Source organism: Eretmochelys imbricata, chromosome 7 (assembly GCF_965152235.1).
Source record: "Eretmochelys imbricata isolate rEreImb1 chromosome 7, rEreImb1.hap1, whole genome shotgun sequence".
NCBI lineage: Eukaryota > Metazoa > Chordata > Testudines > Cheloniidae > Eretmochelys > Eretmochelys imbricata.
This window is the reverse complement of record NC_135578.1, coordinates 57,789,788-57,807,626: the sequence shown is the minus strand read 5'-3', so window position 1 is coordinate 57,807,626 and position 17,839 is coordinate 57,789,788. Positions and strand designations below refer to the sequence as shown.

Genomic DNA, 17,839 nt, shown 5'->3' with positions numbered 1-17,839 from the left:
GGTACAGGTAGAGAGAGTCCTTTAATAATTAGAGAGCAATTGATCTGAGTGTTTTATGTGCTCCGGGCCACACTGGTATCTTGACATTATCTGGCTGTCATTTCCATGGTGCACAAGCCCCTGGGGCTCAGGCAGGCACATTGCAAAAATCAGAAGGGGAAATTCAAACTTTAGTCAACCAAGTTTGAAAGTGAGGCTCTTAACCAGGGAAGTCCTGTTACTAAGCAACTGCATCTCTGCCAGTGAGATCATATGTACAAAAACCGGTCAAACCATGTCTTTAAGGTGTTGCCTTGTGGGGTGTATAGAAGAGGAAGGCACATATCTGTACATTTTTTGGTGCAGAGGTGCCAGTTAGACCCTGCAACGGCCAGTGTGAATAGACCTCCAGAGAGCAGAATTTTTTTTTTTTTCTTATTTTCTAGTGGTGAGTTTGCAGGAAACTTTTTTTTGTCTTTCCAGTTCACACATGCTCAAGACCTTTAACTTTCAAAAGATCCAACATGTAACTTCCTTTATTTACAGGAAAAAAGAATTGCTACCAAGTGTACCATGGCATGGTGGAAGGGCTGGGTAAGTAGAGGAAATACTGGCGTGTGAAATTCTCTGTACGTGATTTTAGAGGCGCATTGTCATGCCTCAGACAATATATAAATTCTATGTGTGGAGACAGAGTAAAATCCTTCCACTTACAAACTGACCACACCTGATGCATGACCACTCTGTGTGTGTGTGTTTGATTATGAGGAATTTGTTAAATATGTGTGCTGGTTTTTAAGCAACAGGCTAGCACTTTTATTGGCTGTTTGCTTATGAGAAGGGGTTAGGTGGGTGGAGACTTTACTGAAGGACATCTAAACTGAGGAAATGAGTTCTGCATTTAGTTCTGAGAGCTGTGAACAACTTGGTCAGTCTCTTCCCTTGTAGGAGTGAGTTACATAGTCTAGGTCCAGCTCCTGCAAACATTCGACCTCCCATTGTCATCAGCCTCTCGATTGGCCACCGGGCTGATTGCTCCAGCTGTGGTGGTAGGTCCTGGTCCTGGAAGGAGATGTGGTCTCAAGTAGCTATTCAAAACCTTCCATGGCAGTGGCCTATCAGTACGGAGAGCTGGACTCAATGGGGAGCCAAGACTACAATGTTCCTTTAAAGTTCACATTACTTTGAAAATGTACATTTCAAATCTGGTCCAGTGGCTGAATGGCTTTCACTGAGGCAGACCCATTCTGTACCTGAGGTCAAAGTGTGGAGGGCAGCAACTGATCAGGTGTGTAATTTAGGCCCCACTGAAATTAATGGCAAAATTCCTGTTACCTTCAGTAGGTTCAGGATTCCACCCTGAGACTTTGTACTGATTTACCAAGAGCTGGAGATAAAGAGGAGACCTAGATGATGATGATGATGATGATGATCTGGTCACTGGGAAAGCATTTACTTCCTGAACGCAGTCACCTACCAGCCACCAGAGTTACCAGGAGCCCTGTTCACAGTCGAGCAGGTCAGAAACATTTTGATGATACACTTTCATTTGTTCCATTGGAAGCCTGTCTGGCTTCCTGCCAGCTGGGCTGTCCAGCACCTTCCAGAGCCCACCTGGCAAGTTAATGGCGAGCCAGGGAGATCCAGCTGCCCAAACTATAAGGCACATGGCTCTTAGGCAACCTGGGTTCTTGGAGCTTCCAGGGTCTCTGGCTCTAGGCCAGCCCATCAGGCAAACTGCCCCAAAGCTGGGCAGAAAATAATTCCCTTCTGCAGAGAACTTCAGAGCTTTGGCTTTTGTTCCAAACTGGAATGAAACCAGATTCTGAAATCTCAAAATCCTCCACAGAATGGTGTTCCAGTTCTCCACCCAGCCGCATTCCAGACACCAGCGCCAAACCGTCATTATCCTGATGGGGTTTGTTTAGCTGTCTTCCATTAACTCTTTTTGTCCCAATGCTGCCTCCTCTTTGTATTGCCCGGTAGCTGGACTCTATGGTTCTCATGTGATACAGATGGTGCTTTTACTCTAGCCAGTATAAAATATGGAGAACAGTGAGGGCCAGGATTCTACTTCAAGTGGGAAAAACATTTTGCTCTGGTTTTTGACTGAGAGCATTACTGGTAGAGTTGGTTTGAAAATAGACAAACCATTTAATGAAAAATTTCAAATTTGAACCCTGTGAAATGGAAACAAATGAAAGTTTCCGGTGTGTTTTTTTTTTAAATATTGTCTCATTTTGCCCCCCTCCTATTTCTGCATGAAACTTTTGAAATGTCAGCATTCCTCTTCCACCCCACCCCGTTTCACCACCAGGTTCAAGAAGATGAATAATGGGTGGAGGGGGGGCATGACTTTTTTTCCTTTTAGTTTTTAATTTTGCTGCTCTGTCACTCTTCCAAAATTGGAGACACTTTGAAAAATGAGAGTGGAAAGAGGAAGCAAAGCACAGAACCACGACCACTCCAAAAGCCCTGGAAATTGTTCCCCCTCCCCCAGTTTTTTTTTAAAATGGACTAAAGTTTGAATTTCCTTTTGTTTTTTGAAAAACAAAGTGAACATTTCAATTCAAAATTTTGAAAAATGAACATTTTGTGAGAAACTTTCCAGTTAAAAAAATCCAGGCAAAACCCACATTTTCCCACAGAAAACTTAGGTTTTGGACAAAATGCCACTTTTTTGTGAGAAGAAACTTTGTTTGGAAAATTGTAACTAGAGATAGTCAAGTAAAAAAGCCTAACTGAGGAGCATGTCAGGTGGAGTAGATCCCGCTGCATGCCTGTCTAATGGGGCTTGTTCGTTATGGCAGTGCTGCATATATTGACTCTTTTCAGTCAGCTACCTCTGAGGAGTCACCTGGAAACAGAAAGCCAGATGAGTCTCAGCTGGATACCTGTCCTAACCTGATATGGCCACACCTTTCTCCCTCCCTCTGCTATGACAGCCAGAGAACACAAATAGAGGGCTTGTGTGGCTGTGAGTGATGCCTGATTCCTTCTAGCCAGAACTGACTCAAATCCCTGATTGGGATTTTTTTTTCATAAGGGTCACTTAAATTTGTGTGCCTTGCCCCAAGAGCCCTATAAATTAAAACTCACCTTTGCACTTCCCCAATCTCCGAGTCACAGTGCACCAACCGAGAGCATTCCCCAGGCTGCTCTAACTCACACCCAGGCTGCTAACAGTCTGCAGGGACTGAAGCCGCAGCCAACAGTGGGGCATCCCAGTCTTCCCTCCTTTCTTCATCCACATCCCCTCTGCCTGGAGCAAGGAATGAGTGGCATGGGAGTCTTGATGTTGATTATAAGCAAAAGTGTGGTGATCCTTCCGGGGTCAGGAATGCTAGCTGGACTGCCACCTTCCACTGGAAGTAAAGCACAAAGTGGCAACACCTCACTTGAGGATCTGGCCCTTCACATGGTTCTGGAGGAGTGTGAAAAGGAGGACAATGAATTTGAATTTCATGCAGTGGAGAAGTGTGAGTGGAAGGACTGGGGAGACAATGCAATCAACAGGGAGGAAGATGTTTAGCAGGGCAGTTAACTTTGGGTGCCCATACAGGGATTGATGTAAGTATGAGGATAAATAAAGACAAACAGGAATAAACCTAATATTCAAACTATGGGCTAAGTAAACCTAACCCTAGTTAACTAAATCTAGACAGAGGAACTCTATAGGCCCATAATATAGAAGGAAGCAAGCTTCACATACAAGAAAAACTGTGCAAGTAACTCTCACTATTCCAACTGCTTCCTGTCCTAGGCTGTGTGTCCAAGGGAGCTAGATATAGTAGCATGGACATACGCAGATAACTTTCCATCCACACAGACGTTTGCCTTTGTTTCTTTTGCATAGAGCTAGGCCACCCCAACAGCTGCTTTCAGGCAAACATAGTCAGCTGGCAGGAACCTTCGATTCATAGAGAATAAGGCCAGAAGGGACCATTCTGATCATCTAGTGAGTCTGACCTCCTCCTGCGTGACATGGGTCATAAGCATTTCACCCTGTGGTTCCTGCTTAAGTATGAATCCCTTCTGCTATTACCACTGGTGCAGCCTTGGACTCCATGCCTCTTTTCCCAGAGATTTACCAAGCAGTCCAAGTTCTTCCCACACACAATCCCTCTTCTGCCCATGGCTGTCTCCAAGTGAGCCTTGCCAGGTAGAAGAGCTTGAGAAAGATTCCTCCAGGAATCGCATGCCTGGTTTCTAGTGAGATTTTGCAAGGTCACCAGCATGCAGCTCTGCCCTACAGTTACTATGGGCATAGTTCCCATCTCCTACCTGGCAGGTAGAGCTAACAAAAGCTGAGTAGGGGTGACTATTGGTTCCATTAGCTCTTCATTGGAAAACGGAGTTCAGTGTTGGCAATTGCCTCTCATGGAGGAAAAAGAATGTCAATAAATGCATTTGACTAGTCAAAGAAGAATGCTGACTTCCCTTGTAAGGTTCAGGATAGGCGGGAAGGAAGATGATCTGAAAGTCTAGCAAGATACAACATGTTGCTTTCACAAAAGCAGTCTCCTAGGCCTGAGTCCAGCTGATCTGGAGACTTTGGGGTCTTCTAGATGGGAAAGTTTCACCCATTATATTGAGATGGCTATCCTATATGGACTCCTAGTCTGGCATGAGTGCCTTTTTCGGGTTTAGCGTCAACCCCTTCGCAAGCAACATAAACTAACCTGAAAAGGCCCTCTTATACTGGAATAAGGCTGTCCACTAGGGGGTAATACCAGAACAACTGTACTGGTGTAAGTTCACATGTTAATTTGTATCAAAAATCTTTCCCAGGTAGACAAGGCCTAAGGCCCCAAACTATTGGGAGTTGGTGGGTAAATCCAAGCCTGTCCCCAACTGGCTGCATTAGGTGAACCCTACATTGCAAGGCTGGGTTTGGGATGTTTGCATCACAAGGTTGGGATGTATTGAAATGCTACCACTTAATAAACAGCACAGGGAGGAGGGGGCTGGCCGTTTCCTTGCGGCTTGCCCAGAGACCCCCTCTAAGTCAAGACCCCAGGCCGGGGATGGAGGAAAGAGATTCTCGCTCAAGTTTGCTAAACCTGAACGTCTCCAGTTTCATCCACCCTTGCAAAATACACTGGTTCCTCTTGCTTGGCCTGTAGCTCTCCTTTGGGATGCCACACCCTGTGAAGCCAGTCATGCCCAACTCTACCTCAATCAGGAGCCAGGCATGTGAAGCTACAGTACAGAAAAGCCCATGTTTTCAACTGGGATATGCCATGGAACAAATGAAGTTATGTATAAAACTACCCTGCATGATAACACTCTGGTTATAGCAGTAATGTAGTATCACACACAAATACTCAACTGTATTAAACTATGTTTGTGATTTACTTGGTGCTTGGAAAACTGTGTTTAAAATGGCAAGTGATCACTTTAAGATTGAAGGGTTTCTAGGTCTTGCTTGCAGGCTAGGTAGGGAAATTTGTGATCTGGGGCTTGCAGAATCAGTCTGCAAAAAGGCAGCCTAGAACAAAGTGGGGAGAGTTGTGCCTCTGTTTTAGGGAGCAGCCTGCTTTGTCTCTTTCTGTTTTGGGTTCTTGTGTGTTATCATTCTGGATTCTAAGAAATAAAGTTGTTACATTGCATCCTTTCCAGCAAGAGTATTTTGCATGTTTATCTAACTTATGCGTGTATACGCCATGAACATAACAAGATACCACCTTTCAGGGCAACAGGAATGTCCAGTTTCGATAGTCAGGTCTTTCTGCTGGGACTGCCATTAAGGAGTTAATCAGCACCTATTGCAATAGTGTAATCTGTGCTCTAAGTCCACAGGGACCTGGACTGAGCCCTATCAAACTAATTTCACATGGGATGCATAGTTGCCTTTTCTTACAGCGTGATGAAGATGGCAGCTCAGTGAAAGGCACCCTGAGCTTTGACCCCACACCCGATGCCCAAGTTCTGTATAAAGCCATGAAAGGACTCGGTGAGTTGACTCTATCTATTACCAGCCATGCTTTTAAAACATTCTACACTTCGGTTATAGCATTAGCACAATTCCCTACAGAAAACCACAGCCATTTGTGCCATCACATGGGAATTCAGAATCCAAGCTGCTCCAAAATGTGCCTAAATCCCCTCCTTGTGAGGGCAGTGAGTTTGGGAAGGTTGGATGGGTAATACCCTTGGGAGTTTGACATGTCTTGCCTTATTCTCCTGCACAGTGTGTTTACATCCTATCATCGTTTGTTTCCAGGGACAGACGAACAGGCTATAATCAATGTCCTCACCAAAAGGAGGAGCGCACAGCGTCAACAGATTGCCAGATCGTTCAAGGAACAGTTTGGACAGGTTATCCAGAGAAAGGACATGTTTGATCAATTTTCTCTTTGCACTGCATGATGCTTTTCCTGAGAAGGGAGGTGTCAGAGACCATGGGAGCACTGCCCTCTGCTGGACAGAATGTCAGATGTTGTATGTTTGTGTCACCCATTGGTCTATTGGCACTGTTGTTGTAGCTGTGTTGGTCCCAGGATATTAGAGAGACAAGGTGGGACTGGTAATATCTTTTATTGGACCAACCTCTGTTGGCAATAGGGACAAGCTTCCAAGCTTAACAGACCTTTTGTCTCTCCCCAATAGAAGCTGGTCCAATAAGATATTCCCTCACTCACCTTGTCTCTCTCTAGGTATTTTATGGAAGGGTACAGAGGTTCTGGGCACTGACATTACTACAACAGTGCAAGTCTACCTTCTTAAGGTAGGTAGACTGGAGGTTCTTGGGACCCAAGGTTCTATCTAGTGCACGGATGCAGTATAATTAATGACCATGATGTTCTGCAGCATCCAGATTTCTTGTCCAACACCCATCCCCGGATTTATTACCAGGCCTGGGCTGGCCAGGGCATGTGTGCGTGAAGAGCAGAGCCAGTTGGAAAGCCACAAACTTCCCTATGGGAAATTTCAAGGATTTGGGTTTGTGGAAGGGTTGTGGGGATGAATTCTATAATGTTTGTGAAGTGCCCAGATGTTGCAGTTATTGGAGGAGGCACTACAGAAATACCTAGGCACAGTCCACTCATAAGGGTGGCCTCCTGATCAGCCCCATAGGTGCTTGTATAATAAGCCAGTCAACATGACACTGTGCATCAGCTTTATCACTGTAGCTCATCATGGGGGTTACAAATGGAGATTCAGGGAAAGTGACGTGCAACGCAGTGAGCATTGGATGCACTCTTCCCTTAATTAGATCTTTCGTCTTCAACAGGATCTTATTGCCAGCTTGAAGTCTGAACTGAGTGGCAAGTTTGAGAGGCTCATCATAGCCCTTATGTACCCACCATTCAAATACGATGCCAAGGAATTACATGATGCCCTGAAGGTAAATCAATGACATGCTGCTTATTAAGTGGTAGTAGGAACACTGTGTTAATTTCCTGTGCTAATACAAGTGCTTGGTAGCTGAACTGGATGAACCCTTTCCACTGTATTGTTTCTCAGCAGGCCAATGTTTATAGCAAATATTTGGCTGGATAAGCTATTACAGCACGTCTTTGGTGGAAAGGGCACCCTTTAAAATATTATTTATGCCTTTGACTTGAGGTCAACAGCAGAACTGTGCAAAATTCCGTATTTCTGGTGAAGAATGATTGAAAAATACAGATCTCTATTGCCACTTCTTGCTCTATAAAATTCCAAAGTTCCTCTTCTTTCTGCCCAGACAGCTACAGCTCTCATCTAGGCCCTTCTCTGCTGTCTTGACAACTGTAACCTCCTCCTCTCTTGGGCCTCCCCAACAATGTCAGGTCCCCACAAAACACAGCTGCTAAGATCATCATCCTCACCTTCAATGACCACATCACCACCTTCTTTGAATCCCTCCAAAGGCTCAAGTTCGAAGTCCTTTTCATCCCCTTCCAGGCCCATCACATAAGAATGGATATACTGGGTCACACAAAGGTCCATCTAACCCAGTATACTGTCTTCCGACAGTGGCCAGTGCCGGGTGCCCCAGAGGGAATGAACAGAGCAGGCAATCATTGAGTGATCCATCCCCTGTCACCCATTCCCAGCTTCTGGCAAACAGAAGCTAGGGACACCATCCCTGTCCATCCTGGCTAGTAGCCATTGATGGGCCTATCCTCCATGAACTTATCCAGTTTTTTTTTTGAACCCTGTTATAGTCTTGGCCTTCACAACATCCTCTGGCAAAGAGTTCCACAGGTTGACTCTGTGTTGTGTGAAAAAAATACTTTCTTTTGTTTTGTTTTAAACCTGCTGCCTATTATTTTCGTTTGGTGACCCCTAGTTCTTATGTTTTGTGAAGGGGTAAATAACACTTCCTTATTCACTTTCTCCACACCAGTCATGATTTTATAGACCTCTATCATATCCTCCCTCAGCTGTCGCTTTTCCAAGCTGAAAAGTCGCAGTCTTTTTAATCTTTCCTCATATGGAAGCCGTTCCATACCCCTAATCATTTCTGTTACCCTTTTCTGAACCTTTTCCAATTCCAATATATCTTTTTTTGAGATGGGGTGACCACATCTGCTTGCAGCAGTCAAGCTGTGGGCGTACTATGGATTTATATAGAGACAATGTGGAATTTTCTGTCTTCTTATCTATACCTTTCTTAATGAGTCCCAATATTCTGTTCACTTTTTTGACTGTTGCTGCACATTGAGTGGATGTTTTCAGAGAACTATCTGCAATGACTCCATGATCTCTTTATTGAGTGATAACAGCTAATTTAAGACCCCATCATTTTATATGTATAGTTGGAATTGTGTTTTCCAATGTGCATTACTTTGCATTTATCCACATTGAATTTCATCTGCCATTTTGTTGCCAAGTCACCCAGTTTTGTGAGATCCCTTTGTAATTCTTGGCAGACTGCTTGGGACTCTCAGCACATCCCCTCCCTGCTTGTCCCCTGTTGTCTACTGCAGCCTACTCATCAAATTTGTTCTGCAAGGGAGGCCATCCTCAGCTGCTCATTCATCAGTTTCTAACACCAACATCCCTGCACCTCCTCTCAACCTGCCCTTTGTGCATGGGATGCCCTCCTTGGACCAACCCATAAGGCTACTCCCCTCTCCTCTTTCAAATCCCTAACTTCTGACATGAAGCCCATAAGAAATCAGCCAGTGATGATGGCTGGAGGGGCAGGATGGGGTGATGTCTTCTTCCAGGTCCGAAGAGGTTGGTATGGGATGTTTGCATCCCAAGGTTGTGATGTGGGACTTTATTTCTCTACTTCTAATTATTTGCAAAATTACAAGTGGAGAGAAGCTTATGAAAATTGTATGTAGATGGATAGATTTGATTGCATCATTCTCCTCACACCCTTCTAATGCCACTTGTCATTAAAAGCCTTGATGAATGCATTGTACATGGGCAGAGCCCCATAAAATCAACTTCAACTCTAGGATTGCTCAGAGGAGGGGTGAGCCTTAGCAAACAAATCTGTACTGAAACTGAACAAGTTGAATGTGGTTCCAGGTTTCACCGTGACAATTTATCACAGCTCAGCACACAGCTTATGACAACCCTCAGACACTTGAGGGCTATTTTTCTAAAGATAGCTTTAATTGCAAGGCAAAGTATTTTCTCCCACTCTTTTTTCCTTTTTCCTCTTAAAGGGTCTAGGAACAAGCGAAGGTGTCATTATAGAGATCCTGGCATCACGGACAAAAGTGCAAATTAAAGAAATAATCAAAGCTTACAAAGAAGGTAAAGCAGCTTACACTACACTGTGTGTGACGGAAGCACTGTGAGGGGGTTTCGTGGCAATTGAATGAACTGATAACATTTTCCGTAGTAAGGCGGGATCTTCAAAAGAGCTTGGTGTTGGCTTCCCAATGGAGTCAACGGGAGTTGGGCCAACTCTGGCTGCTTCTGAAAAAATCCCACCTTTAAATGTCCCGTCTAGTAACGGGCAAACCTCAAAGGTGTCATGGGTTTAGTTCATGTGGGTAGCAAGCAAACCAATGTTGGTGTAATGGAATCTTCCTGTCTATGGAGCTGTATTTGTTCACCGGGTTTTGCTTTACTGGGACATGCCCCAGTTGGGACTCTGTCAAATTTATGTCCATGCCCATCCTTTAATCCCTTCAAGGCTTCAGGGCAGCATTTGGCCTTGAGAGAGGGTTTCAGAAAATAAGGCCCAGATTCTATAAGGTACTTAATTAAATACATGCTTGGCTTTTGAGCATATGCTTGGCCCCCTGACTTAAAATTAGAAACCCTGCTGATGCATGTCCCTGAGTCGGGGCTAAGTGAGCTGCTCACAGCCATGTGTTTCCCTCAAGTTACCTTCTTGGGGCCTGCCAAGCATTCATTTGGTTCTGGAAGGCATGGTGACTCTTCAGTCATTCACTGTGCCTTTCAGTGAACACGTCACCCCCGCCTCTTCTTGGTCCTCTTTCCCTTGCAGAGTATGGTTTTAATCTGGAAGAGGACATCAGATCGGACACAAGTGGCTACTTCGAGCAGATATTGGTTTGCCTCCTTCAGGTAAGTTTGTGATGAAAGAATGGGGAGCCAGGACTCTTCATCTCCCCTTCTTCTGATTGGGACTAGCAGTGAGTACAGGCCTCTTATCGCAAGCCCACCTGCTGCAGGTAGCCATCAGAATTACGAGATAAATCACCCGCACAGAGAGACCCCTTGAACTAGATCTCTGCTTTAAAAGCTGATGCAGAGTTGAGAGTTCCTTTAGGCACTAGTAGTTAGCCTCCAAAACTGTTTCTGTGAGCTCCGCCACTGGGGGCACCATCCTATACACCATCCATTCCTATACAGCAACCTGGGCATTGCCCTCCAGCTAGTTTCAAAAGTGCTGTACCCCAATTGCATTGTGCCCCCTTTCTATACCCTGCCCCACAATCTTCAGAGAGCATCTCCATGCATCAGAATTATTGACCTGAGTTAAGCAATAGCAACTGATCGGCTAAAACCACTCATATGATGAGGCGCCAATCACCAACAAGGATTTTTCTCTTGTATTGTATGTAACAATAAGGCTTATCTACCTGGCAAGGATAAAGGGCTGGGAGGATGAATTTATCCATCTGTAAAGTGCTTTGAGATCCTCATGCGGGCAACACTGTAGGAAAGCAAATAACCGTGTTTCCATTGTACCCTCCTAGGGCGAGAGGGATGATCCAAGATGCTATATGGATTCAGCGACGGTGCTTCAGGACGCACAGGTATTTCTATAAAGTGACCAGTCCTTTACCATAACACTGGTTCTTAGGGTGTGACCTGAAGACCCTCGGTAGGGAATGGAATTACTCACCCTGCTGTAACAATTAGCTACTATCCCAGTTTAAACAAAGGCAAGGGTTGTGGTGTGAAAGGGTCTAGCTTGCCTGGCAGCAAGTGGCATGGTAAAATCAGTTATCCAAGCAATACAAACAGTGCCCCAGCCCACATCCAGCGGGAGCGGAACTGCTGCTTTGCACCAAGCCACATGAACCCCTCCCCTGCGAGATCCATGCCTCGAATGTCACTGGGAGCTGTAACCAATGTGTTTCAATCACAGGCTCTTTACGCTGCTGGGGAGAAGATACAGGGCACCGATGAGATCCAATTCATTACCATCCTGTGCACCAGGAGCGCCACCCACTTGCTGAGAGGTACAGAGCAGGGGGATGTATTTTCATGCACGGCAGCAGCTTTCAAAATGAGAAAGCATCCCCCACAGAAAGCAGATGCAAGGCCGCCCAAGCCAACTGGGACACCCAAAGTTAGGCAGCTAAATCTACATTTAAGCACCTGAATATGTGCCCTGACTTTTTTTTTCTGAGGTGTTGAGCATCCAGAAGCTCCCATTCACTTTGGTGGGAGATCTGAGCACTCAACACAGTCCATTTACTGAAGAGTTCAGATACCATAGAGACTGGTGTGTTAGACAAAGATGGCTGGAGAGAAAGACCAGGTGGGTGAGGTGATATCTTTCATTGGATCAACTTCTGGTGGAAGGCACAAGTTTTCATAGAGTTCTTCCTCAGATCTGAAGATGGTAATTGCCGTGTCACCTTCTCCAGACCTGAGGAAGAGCTTTGTGATGCTCAAAAGCTTCTCCCTTCCACCAACAGAAGTTGGTCCAATAAAAGATATCACCTCAGTGAGAGACAGAGAGAGTGTCACTTTCTAAAATGCATTACAACATGCTGTTCATACTTGTGGCATGGTTTTATGTTGAAGAATCACAACACACCCAGGTAGAATCCCCGCACCATGCTCCTAAAAACATGATAGATATCAGTGACAGAGGGAAGTATGACATCAGACCGTCCCATGAGCAGCATAGAGCCGCCAATGACCACAGACTGTTCAGCCAAACAGGCTTTGTTACGTTGGCTGTCGTGCCCGTGTTCATAATAGGCCAGTCACCTGGTGCGAAGTCAGACCATGTGCCTGCAGCAGGTGAACCTGAACTTTGCTTCTGTGGCCTCTTGCTAGGAATCTGAGGCCAGCTCCCTCTTACATTTCCAAATGTAACCTCTCAGAATCAGTTCAGTATTGCTGACCTCGAGAGATCAAAAATCATGAGGCAGACCCCGCCCCCCAATCATGTGTTTTAAAAAATGTTGATCAAAGAAGGGCTGGAGGGTAAATAGTTTGAGATCCACTCACCTAATTAAATGTGTCATGATTCACATGCACACATTGCACTTATATTACTTTTTAAAGTCATATTAAAGAACATTGATAGAGGTTTAATCATTCAAATAAGTGATCATGTCACAGTAAAAACAATATGGGTTTGGTTTAGCCTTTTGCAAGAAGCAGCTCTTCCCTGATTTCCCCCCACCGCTCTGAGAGCGGAGTAATGGTATCTATTTAAAATTCAGTTCATTTCAACTCTGTTCCAGCTAAACTTATTTCTGATACAGGCCTGAGCTGAGAAGGTCATCTCCAATCTGTTAGTGTCTTTCACCGTAGTATCTAAGCACTGAGGTTAGAGGAGATAAGCTTGAACGCTGCCCAGATTTATATTTGAAGCTCACTGTGTTACATAGAACGATAGGGTTAGAAGGGACTGTAAGGGTCATCTAGTCTCATCCCTGCCAAGATGCAGGATTTGTTGCATCTCAACCATCCAAGACAGATGGCTAGCCAGCCTTGTTTTGAAAATCTCCAGTGAAGGAGATTCCATGACTTCCCTAATACACAGGTCTTCTTTAACTGCTAGCTCTGTGTGCAGGTCTAGAAGTCAAACTTGAGGCTTAATAATTCCTCACTTGCAATGTCTACACTCTACCTAGAGAGAAAACAAATCTTCACTGCTGTGGTTCAATATGAACTTTCTGCAGGAATCTGAGTAAATCCAAAGATCTTGGAATTTACCTCTGTATTTTTGCTTATGGTTTTCTCACTTAGTGGTTTTTCTTTTTGCAAGGAGGAAAACAAGAAATTCGAGCTTCCCCTGGTGTTTTTCCCCCATCCAAAAACTGAAGGGCCACGAGCAGCCCAGATCTTGTTAGTTCAGTTTTACTTCAGCTCCCTGAGCCAGTGACAGCAGCAAACACAAAACTGAATGCTAGAGCCATGCAGACTCCTCTGGAACCAGATATAGATCAATAGTCAAACATAGGGATTAAGGGCCAGATTTCCAAATGAACATGCAATGAGCGAACCTGTACTTCCAAATGTAAGCCAGTAATTACGTACACCAGTGCCCATCTTCGTGCATACTTACCCATCATATGCACATACAGATACTTACTTGTGTTTGTGTGGTGCCAGTATTTTTGTGTTTCACATTTTTTGGAACTCACCTGAAGTCAATGGGAATCAGGCCATCCACTTCTGTGGGCTTTGGGTCAGGCCCCTCAGAAATGCAATCAGTGGAAAAAAGGCACAAAATGCCTGGGGAATTGTTTGGCCTGGATTTAAAAGTCCTTCATTTGTTGTTTCCCACAGTCTTTGATGAATACCAGAAGCTCGCCAGTAAAAGTCTAGAAGACAGCATCCAGAGTGAAACCCATGGCTCACTAGAAGATGCCATCCTGGCTATTGGTAAGGGACACCGGACTCCCTTACTTTTGTCTACGCTTCTCTTCTACTGCGGTAGTGGGCTAAGCATATCCATCCCATAATACCAGGGCACTTCTTAGCTGCCATGATCTCATGGGGAGGTTTAGGGAAGACGATAGGGAGTTGAATTACTATAATCTGGTGTCCCTGGGTTAGACTGAACCTGGGCACTAACTGAATGTTCTCCTGTGTCTAGTGAAATGCACAAAGAACATCCACAGTTACTTCGCAGAGCGGCTGTACCATGCCTTGAAGGTAAGACTGTTCTAGCACAGGCTGTTCAGAGCGGGCCTACTTCTCCTCTCACTTCAGTCCGAAGCTCTGAAGGGGCAGTGGGGTAAAACTGGTACAAGTGAGAGCAGAGTCCGGCCCAGCCCCTTTGGAAGAAGAGGGACATATAGAGTTAAAGTCCTGAAGGAGCTTGCTTCTGTGGAGTTGAGACTGGCACAAAGAGTCCAGTTCTACCCTCAGCTACATAAGTGCAACCCCCACAGAGGTCATCGGATTTGCACTGGGTATAAATTAGGGCTGGGTTTTGTCCCTAGTGGTGGTTGAATTGTTCTGGTACCAATAAGTTTCCTGTTTTTTTAGGATGCATTTTTCTCAGTGACATTAAAATAAACAAAAGAAGTCCAAGGGGAAGTACATGGAAATCCCTAAAGCCTTTGGGGCTGAATGTGTCAATGCTAATGGGGATCTTTAGCCCACTGAGCATAGATGTAACAAAGAAATGTGGGGCCTATGCAGTCTCCTTCCCTGGAAGACTGCAAATGAGAGACGCTTCCCCCAAGTGTTTTGCAACTTATGAATATCCCCTTCTTAAGGGTAAAGGACTAAATGGATTGGCTGGAGTCCTGGGCAGATGCTCTGTAAAGCTATCATGCTTAGCTGTGCTGTATGCACCAATAAACCTCCGTTCCTGCTTGCAACCCTGCAGGTGTTTGCTCCAGAGTTTTTCATGCACAAAGATTGGCAGTCACACCAAACTGCAGGATGGGTTTTGTCACATGAATAGTGGGGCACCAGGATGAGAGGCAGAGATGTGCTAAGTTCATTCTCAGCAGCATCTGAAACCTGGTCTCTTCCATCTTGGACCAATTTGCAAACACTAAATCTGCTTTCTCTTCTCCCCACCCCGCTCCCACAAAAGAGAGAAAATTAGATCATGCCAACACTCGGTGGCACTGCCAAAGTGATAAATGTGTCATTGCAGGGGGCAGGCACTTGTGATGGGACCCTAATAAGGATCATCGTTTCCAGGAGTGAAATTGACTTAAATCTCGTCAAGGCTGAGTTCCTAAAGATTGCAGGCAAATCTCTCTCCACCATGATTCTGGTAAGCAGTAGCTTTGTTGTTATGAATCACTGACATGCCTTTCTGGTACATCCATCACCATGGTGTCTGACGACTGGGTGAAGGACTACCCCCCCAAGTAAGATCGTGAGTCTCCCCCGTCCATAAGTCCTCTGAAAAGAGTCAAAGTCCAGAGGGAGTTGGGGATCCCTCCTTGCCCATTAGGGAAACACCTGGCTGAGCAGGTGAGCCATGGAATGTCACCTGCAGGTGATAGGACTTGTGCTCAGACTAGTTGCTGATGGAAGCTGGTTCTACTGCCACAGGCTCTGCAGCAACCAAGCTCTGCTCCCACGTGCTTTGAACTCTGCCAGCTGAAGCATCATGGTGGAACACAGTTGCTGTCCGCTGTCCTAGCTCCCTTCCCAGCCCGTGTGATTCAGCACACATTGCCCATTCTGCCCTAGTCCTCTGTCAAGCTGAACGCCACCAGCAGGCCTAGCAGAGCACTTTGGAGCCAGCAGGGGCAAGACAGTCACCCATTTCATCTCTGAGGTTTTGCAGCCAGAGGATGGAGCCAAGCGCAGGGTTTTGCAGAGGGCCGTGGCCCTGTTTGGATTGGTCAGAAATGTTGCAGGCAGAGCTTTCTGCCTGTCATCTCCCACGCAGAGCCAAGGGGCATGAAAATCTCTTGGACCAACTCCTCCAGGGGGGGAACATCCATGTTGTTCTGTCACAGATCCTAGTGAGCACCCCGTCCAGCCACTCTCTAGGGCTGCAGTGAACGGAATGCCAGGCTCTGGATTGCCCAGAGTTTTAAACCCCTGGAGCCTAAATAGCGTCCAGCCATTGCCCTGATGCTGGGTTCCCTAGGCACACTCTCGGGACAAAGATCTTCTCTCTGGCACCTCCTGTGGGGAGCTGGAACCGGCTGTCCCATTCCTAGCCCCTGGGTACAATGGTGACTCCTCAGACTCCAGTGTGTTTGAACGCGCCCTGTCCCAGAACTCCACCCCAGAGGTGTTTGGCTTAACTTACTCAGAGGCACACGGCAGCTGTGAACATACACTTTGCACAGTCTAACGCATTGACACTCTTCTCCTTAATCATGTAAAGCACAAGAGGGCACAGATCATATAAAACAATAAACACCAGATGCCGGTCCCTGCCTGTTTCCTCTCCACTCTAGGGTTTTCTTTGGGCTGGGGGAGAGACTCTTGCATTGTCCAGAAGCCTTTTGGGTGGACTGGAGGAAAAATGGCTACAGTGAGTTACAACTGCCGGGGATCTGGCCCATATACTGTGTGTGAGAGATCTAGAAACTGAACATTTTCCAACCCCCTGTCCCCCCACGGAATACTTTGGAGTTGGATTTTTCTTTTTTGGTTTCCAAGCTGGTTGCTCATCCCTAGTAAAAAGCCACATTCTACAGTGGGGTTGAAATCCCAACGTTCTCCCATTCTATCATTCAGGATTGTTCCCTTCCCCTGTGCAAATGGCACAGAGGCCCCTGTACGAGCAGTCCCCTGGGAAATCTGTCTGTAATTAAGGCTCCTTCTTCTAATCTACATTGTCAGTATCTGTCATGTTGATTAATGATCGGTCTTCGAGGGTCCTGACTGAATAATAATTCCTGCTGAAACATTGCGGAAGGTCCCCCAAAATACCCAGAGAGGATGAAATGAGCATCTCATCACTTTCTCGTTAACACTCCCCTCAACAGAGACTGAGAGATTTGTCTGTTTCCTAAAAACTTGACTTACAAAGCACATTAACCAAGGAAGAGTTCTACACTGCCAGCGATCGGGGGGCATTAAAACTTTGGTGGTGCAAGGTGATAATCAGTGACGGACGTAGATTGAGCAGCCAGCTAGACCATTTTAAGGATGCTCTGCAGGCCCTTGATCCATAAGCAGCAATACTCTATGCCCCTTTGGGAGTTGCGGCAATGATGATACCAATTTGGTGCTTCACAGCTAAGTGCTCCACTCATTCTTCGCCAGTGAGTGGGGAGAATGGTGCGTAAATGCTCAGGCAGTTTGAACCTTGAGTACAACTGGCTTGAGTCTACTTTACTTTTCATTTACATGATTTTTTTTTTACTCCTGAGTTACTCCATTGACTTAGTGGAGTTAGTCCTGATTGGTTGCAAACCAGTATAAGTGAGAGGAGAATTGGGCTCAATATATTACACTGAGGGGAAACCCTATTAGGCCTGTTTCTCCTCTCACTTACAACGGGGTGTAAATCAGGAATAAATCCATTGAAGTCAATGTAGTCTGTCTTTCTCAAAGCCCCTGTCAGATGTGAGTGCATTCTATGGGGCTAGAATGCTAGCACGGTCCTCCACCTTCCATTCTATTTTTGCTCTTCCCTCTGTCAGGAGGACACGAGTGGTGATTACAAGACAGCCTTGCTGAATCTCTGTGGCAGTGATAAATGAAGAAATCTGAAGGGAAAAGGCAAGATGTTGAAATGGAGGCACGGAAACCGTTGGCAATGAATAAGTGTCTGGGAATGGATGTCTAGAAAATCCCTAGCACTGAATAA

At 45.6% G+C, this 17,839-nt stretch overlaps 1 protein-coding gene across 1 annotated transcript; it reads left to right on the top strand.

Moving 5' to 3' along the window:
• The first annotated feature begins 552 nt into the window (after positions 1 to 552).
• Positions 553 to 17,732, top strand: LOC144267648 (annexin A8-like). The gene is made up of 12 exons (XM_077821784.1): positions 553 to 573; positions 5,845 to 5,935; positions 6,206 to 6,300; positions 7,217 to 7,330; positions 9,591 to 9,681; positions 10,385 to 10,464; positions 11,100 to 11,159; positions 11,495 to 11,588; positions 13,882 to 13,977; positions 14,192 to 14,250; positions 15,209 to 15,331; positions 17,673 to 17,732. The coding sequence occupies exons 1-12, from the start codon at positions 553 to 555 to the stop codon at positions 17,730 to 17,732; spliced, it is 984 nt and encodes a 327-aa protein (XP_077677910.1).
• Positions 17,733 to 17,839: the final 107 nt, after the last annotated feature.

What these genes read in the sequence shown, in the direction of transcription:
- LOC144267648 (XM_077821784.1), top strand. Translation starts at nt 553, where the DNA reads ATGGCATGGTGGAAGGGCTGG. An exon ending in TCAAGGAACAGTTTGGACAG is followed by an intron (nt 6,301 to 7,216) that starts GTTATCCAGAGA and finishes CGTCTTCAACAG; the next exon opens with GATCTTATTGCCAGCTTGAA. An exon ending in CGCCACCCACTTGCTGAGAG is followed by an intron (nt 11,589 to 13,881) that starts GTACAGAGCAGG and finishes TGTTTCCCACAG; the next exon opens with TCTTTGATGAATACCAGAAG.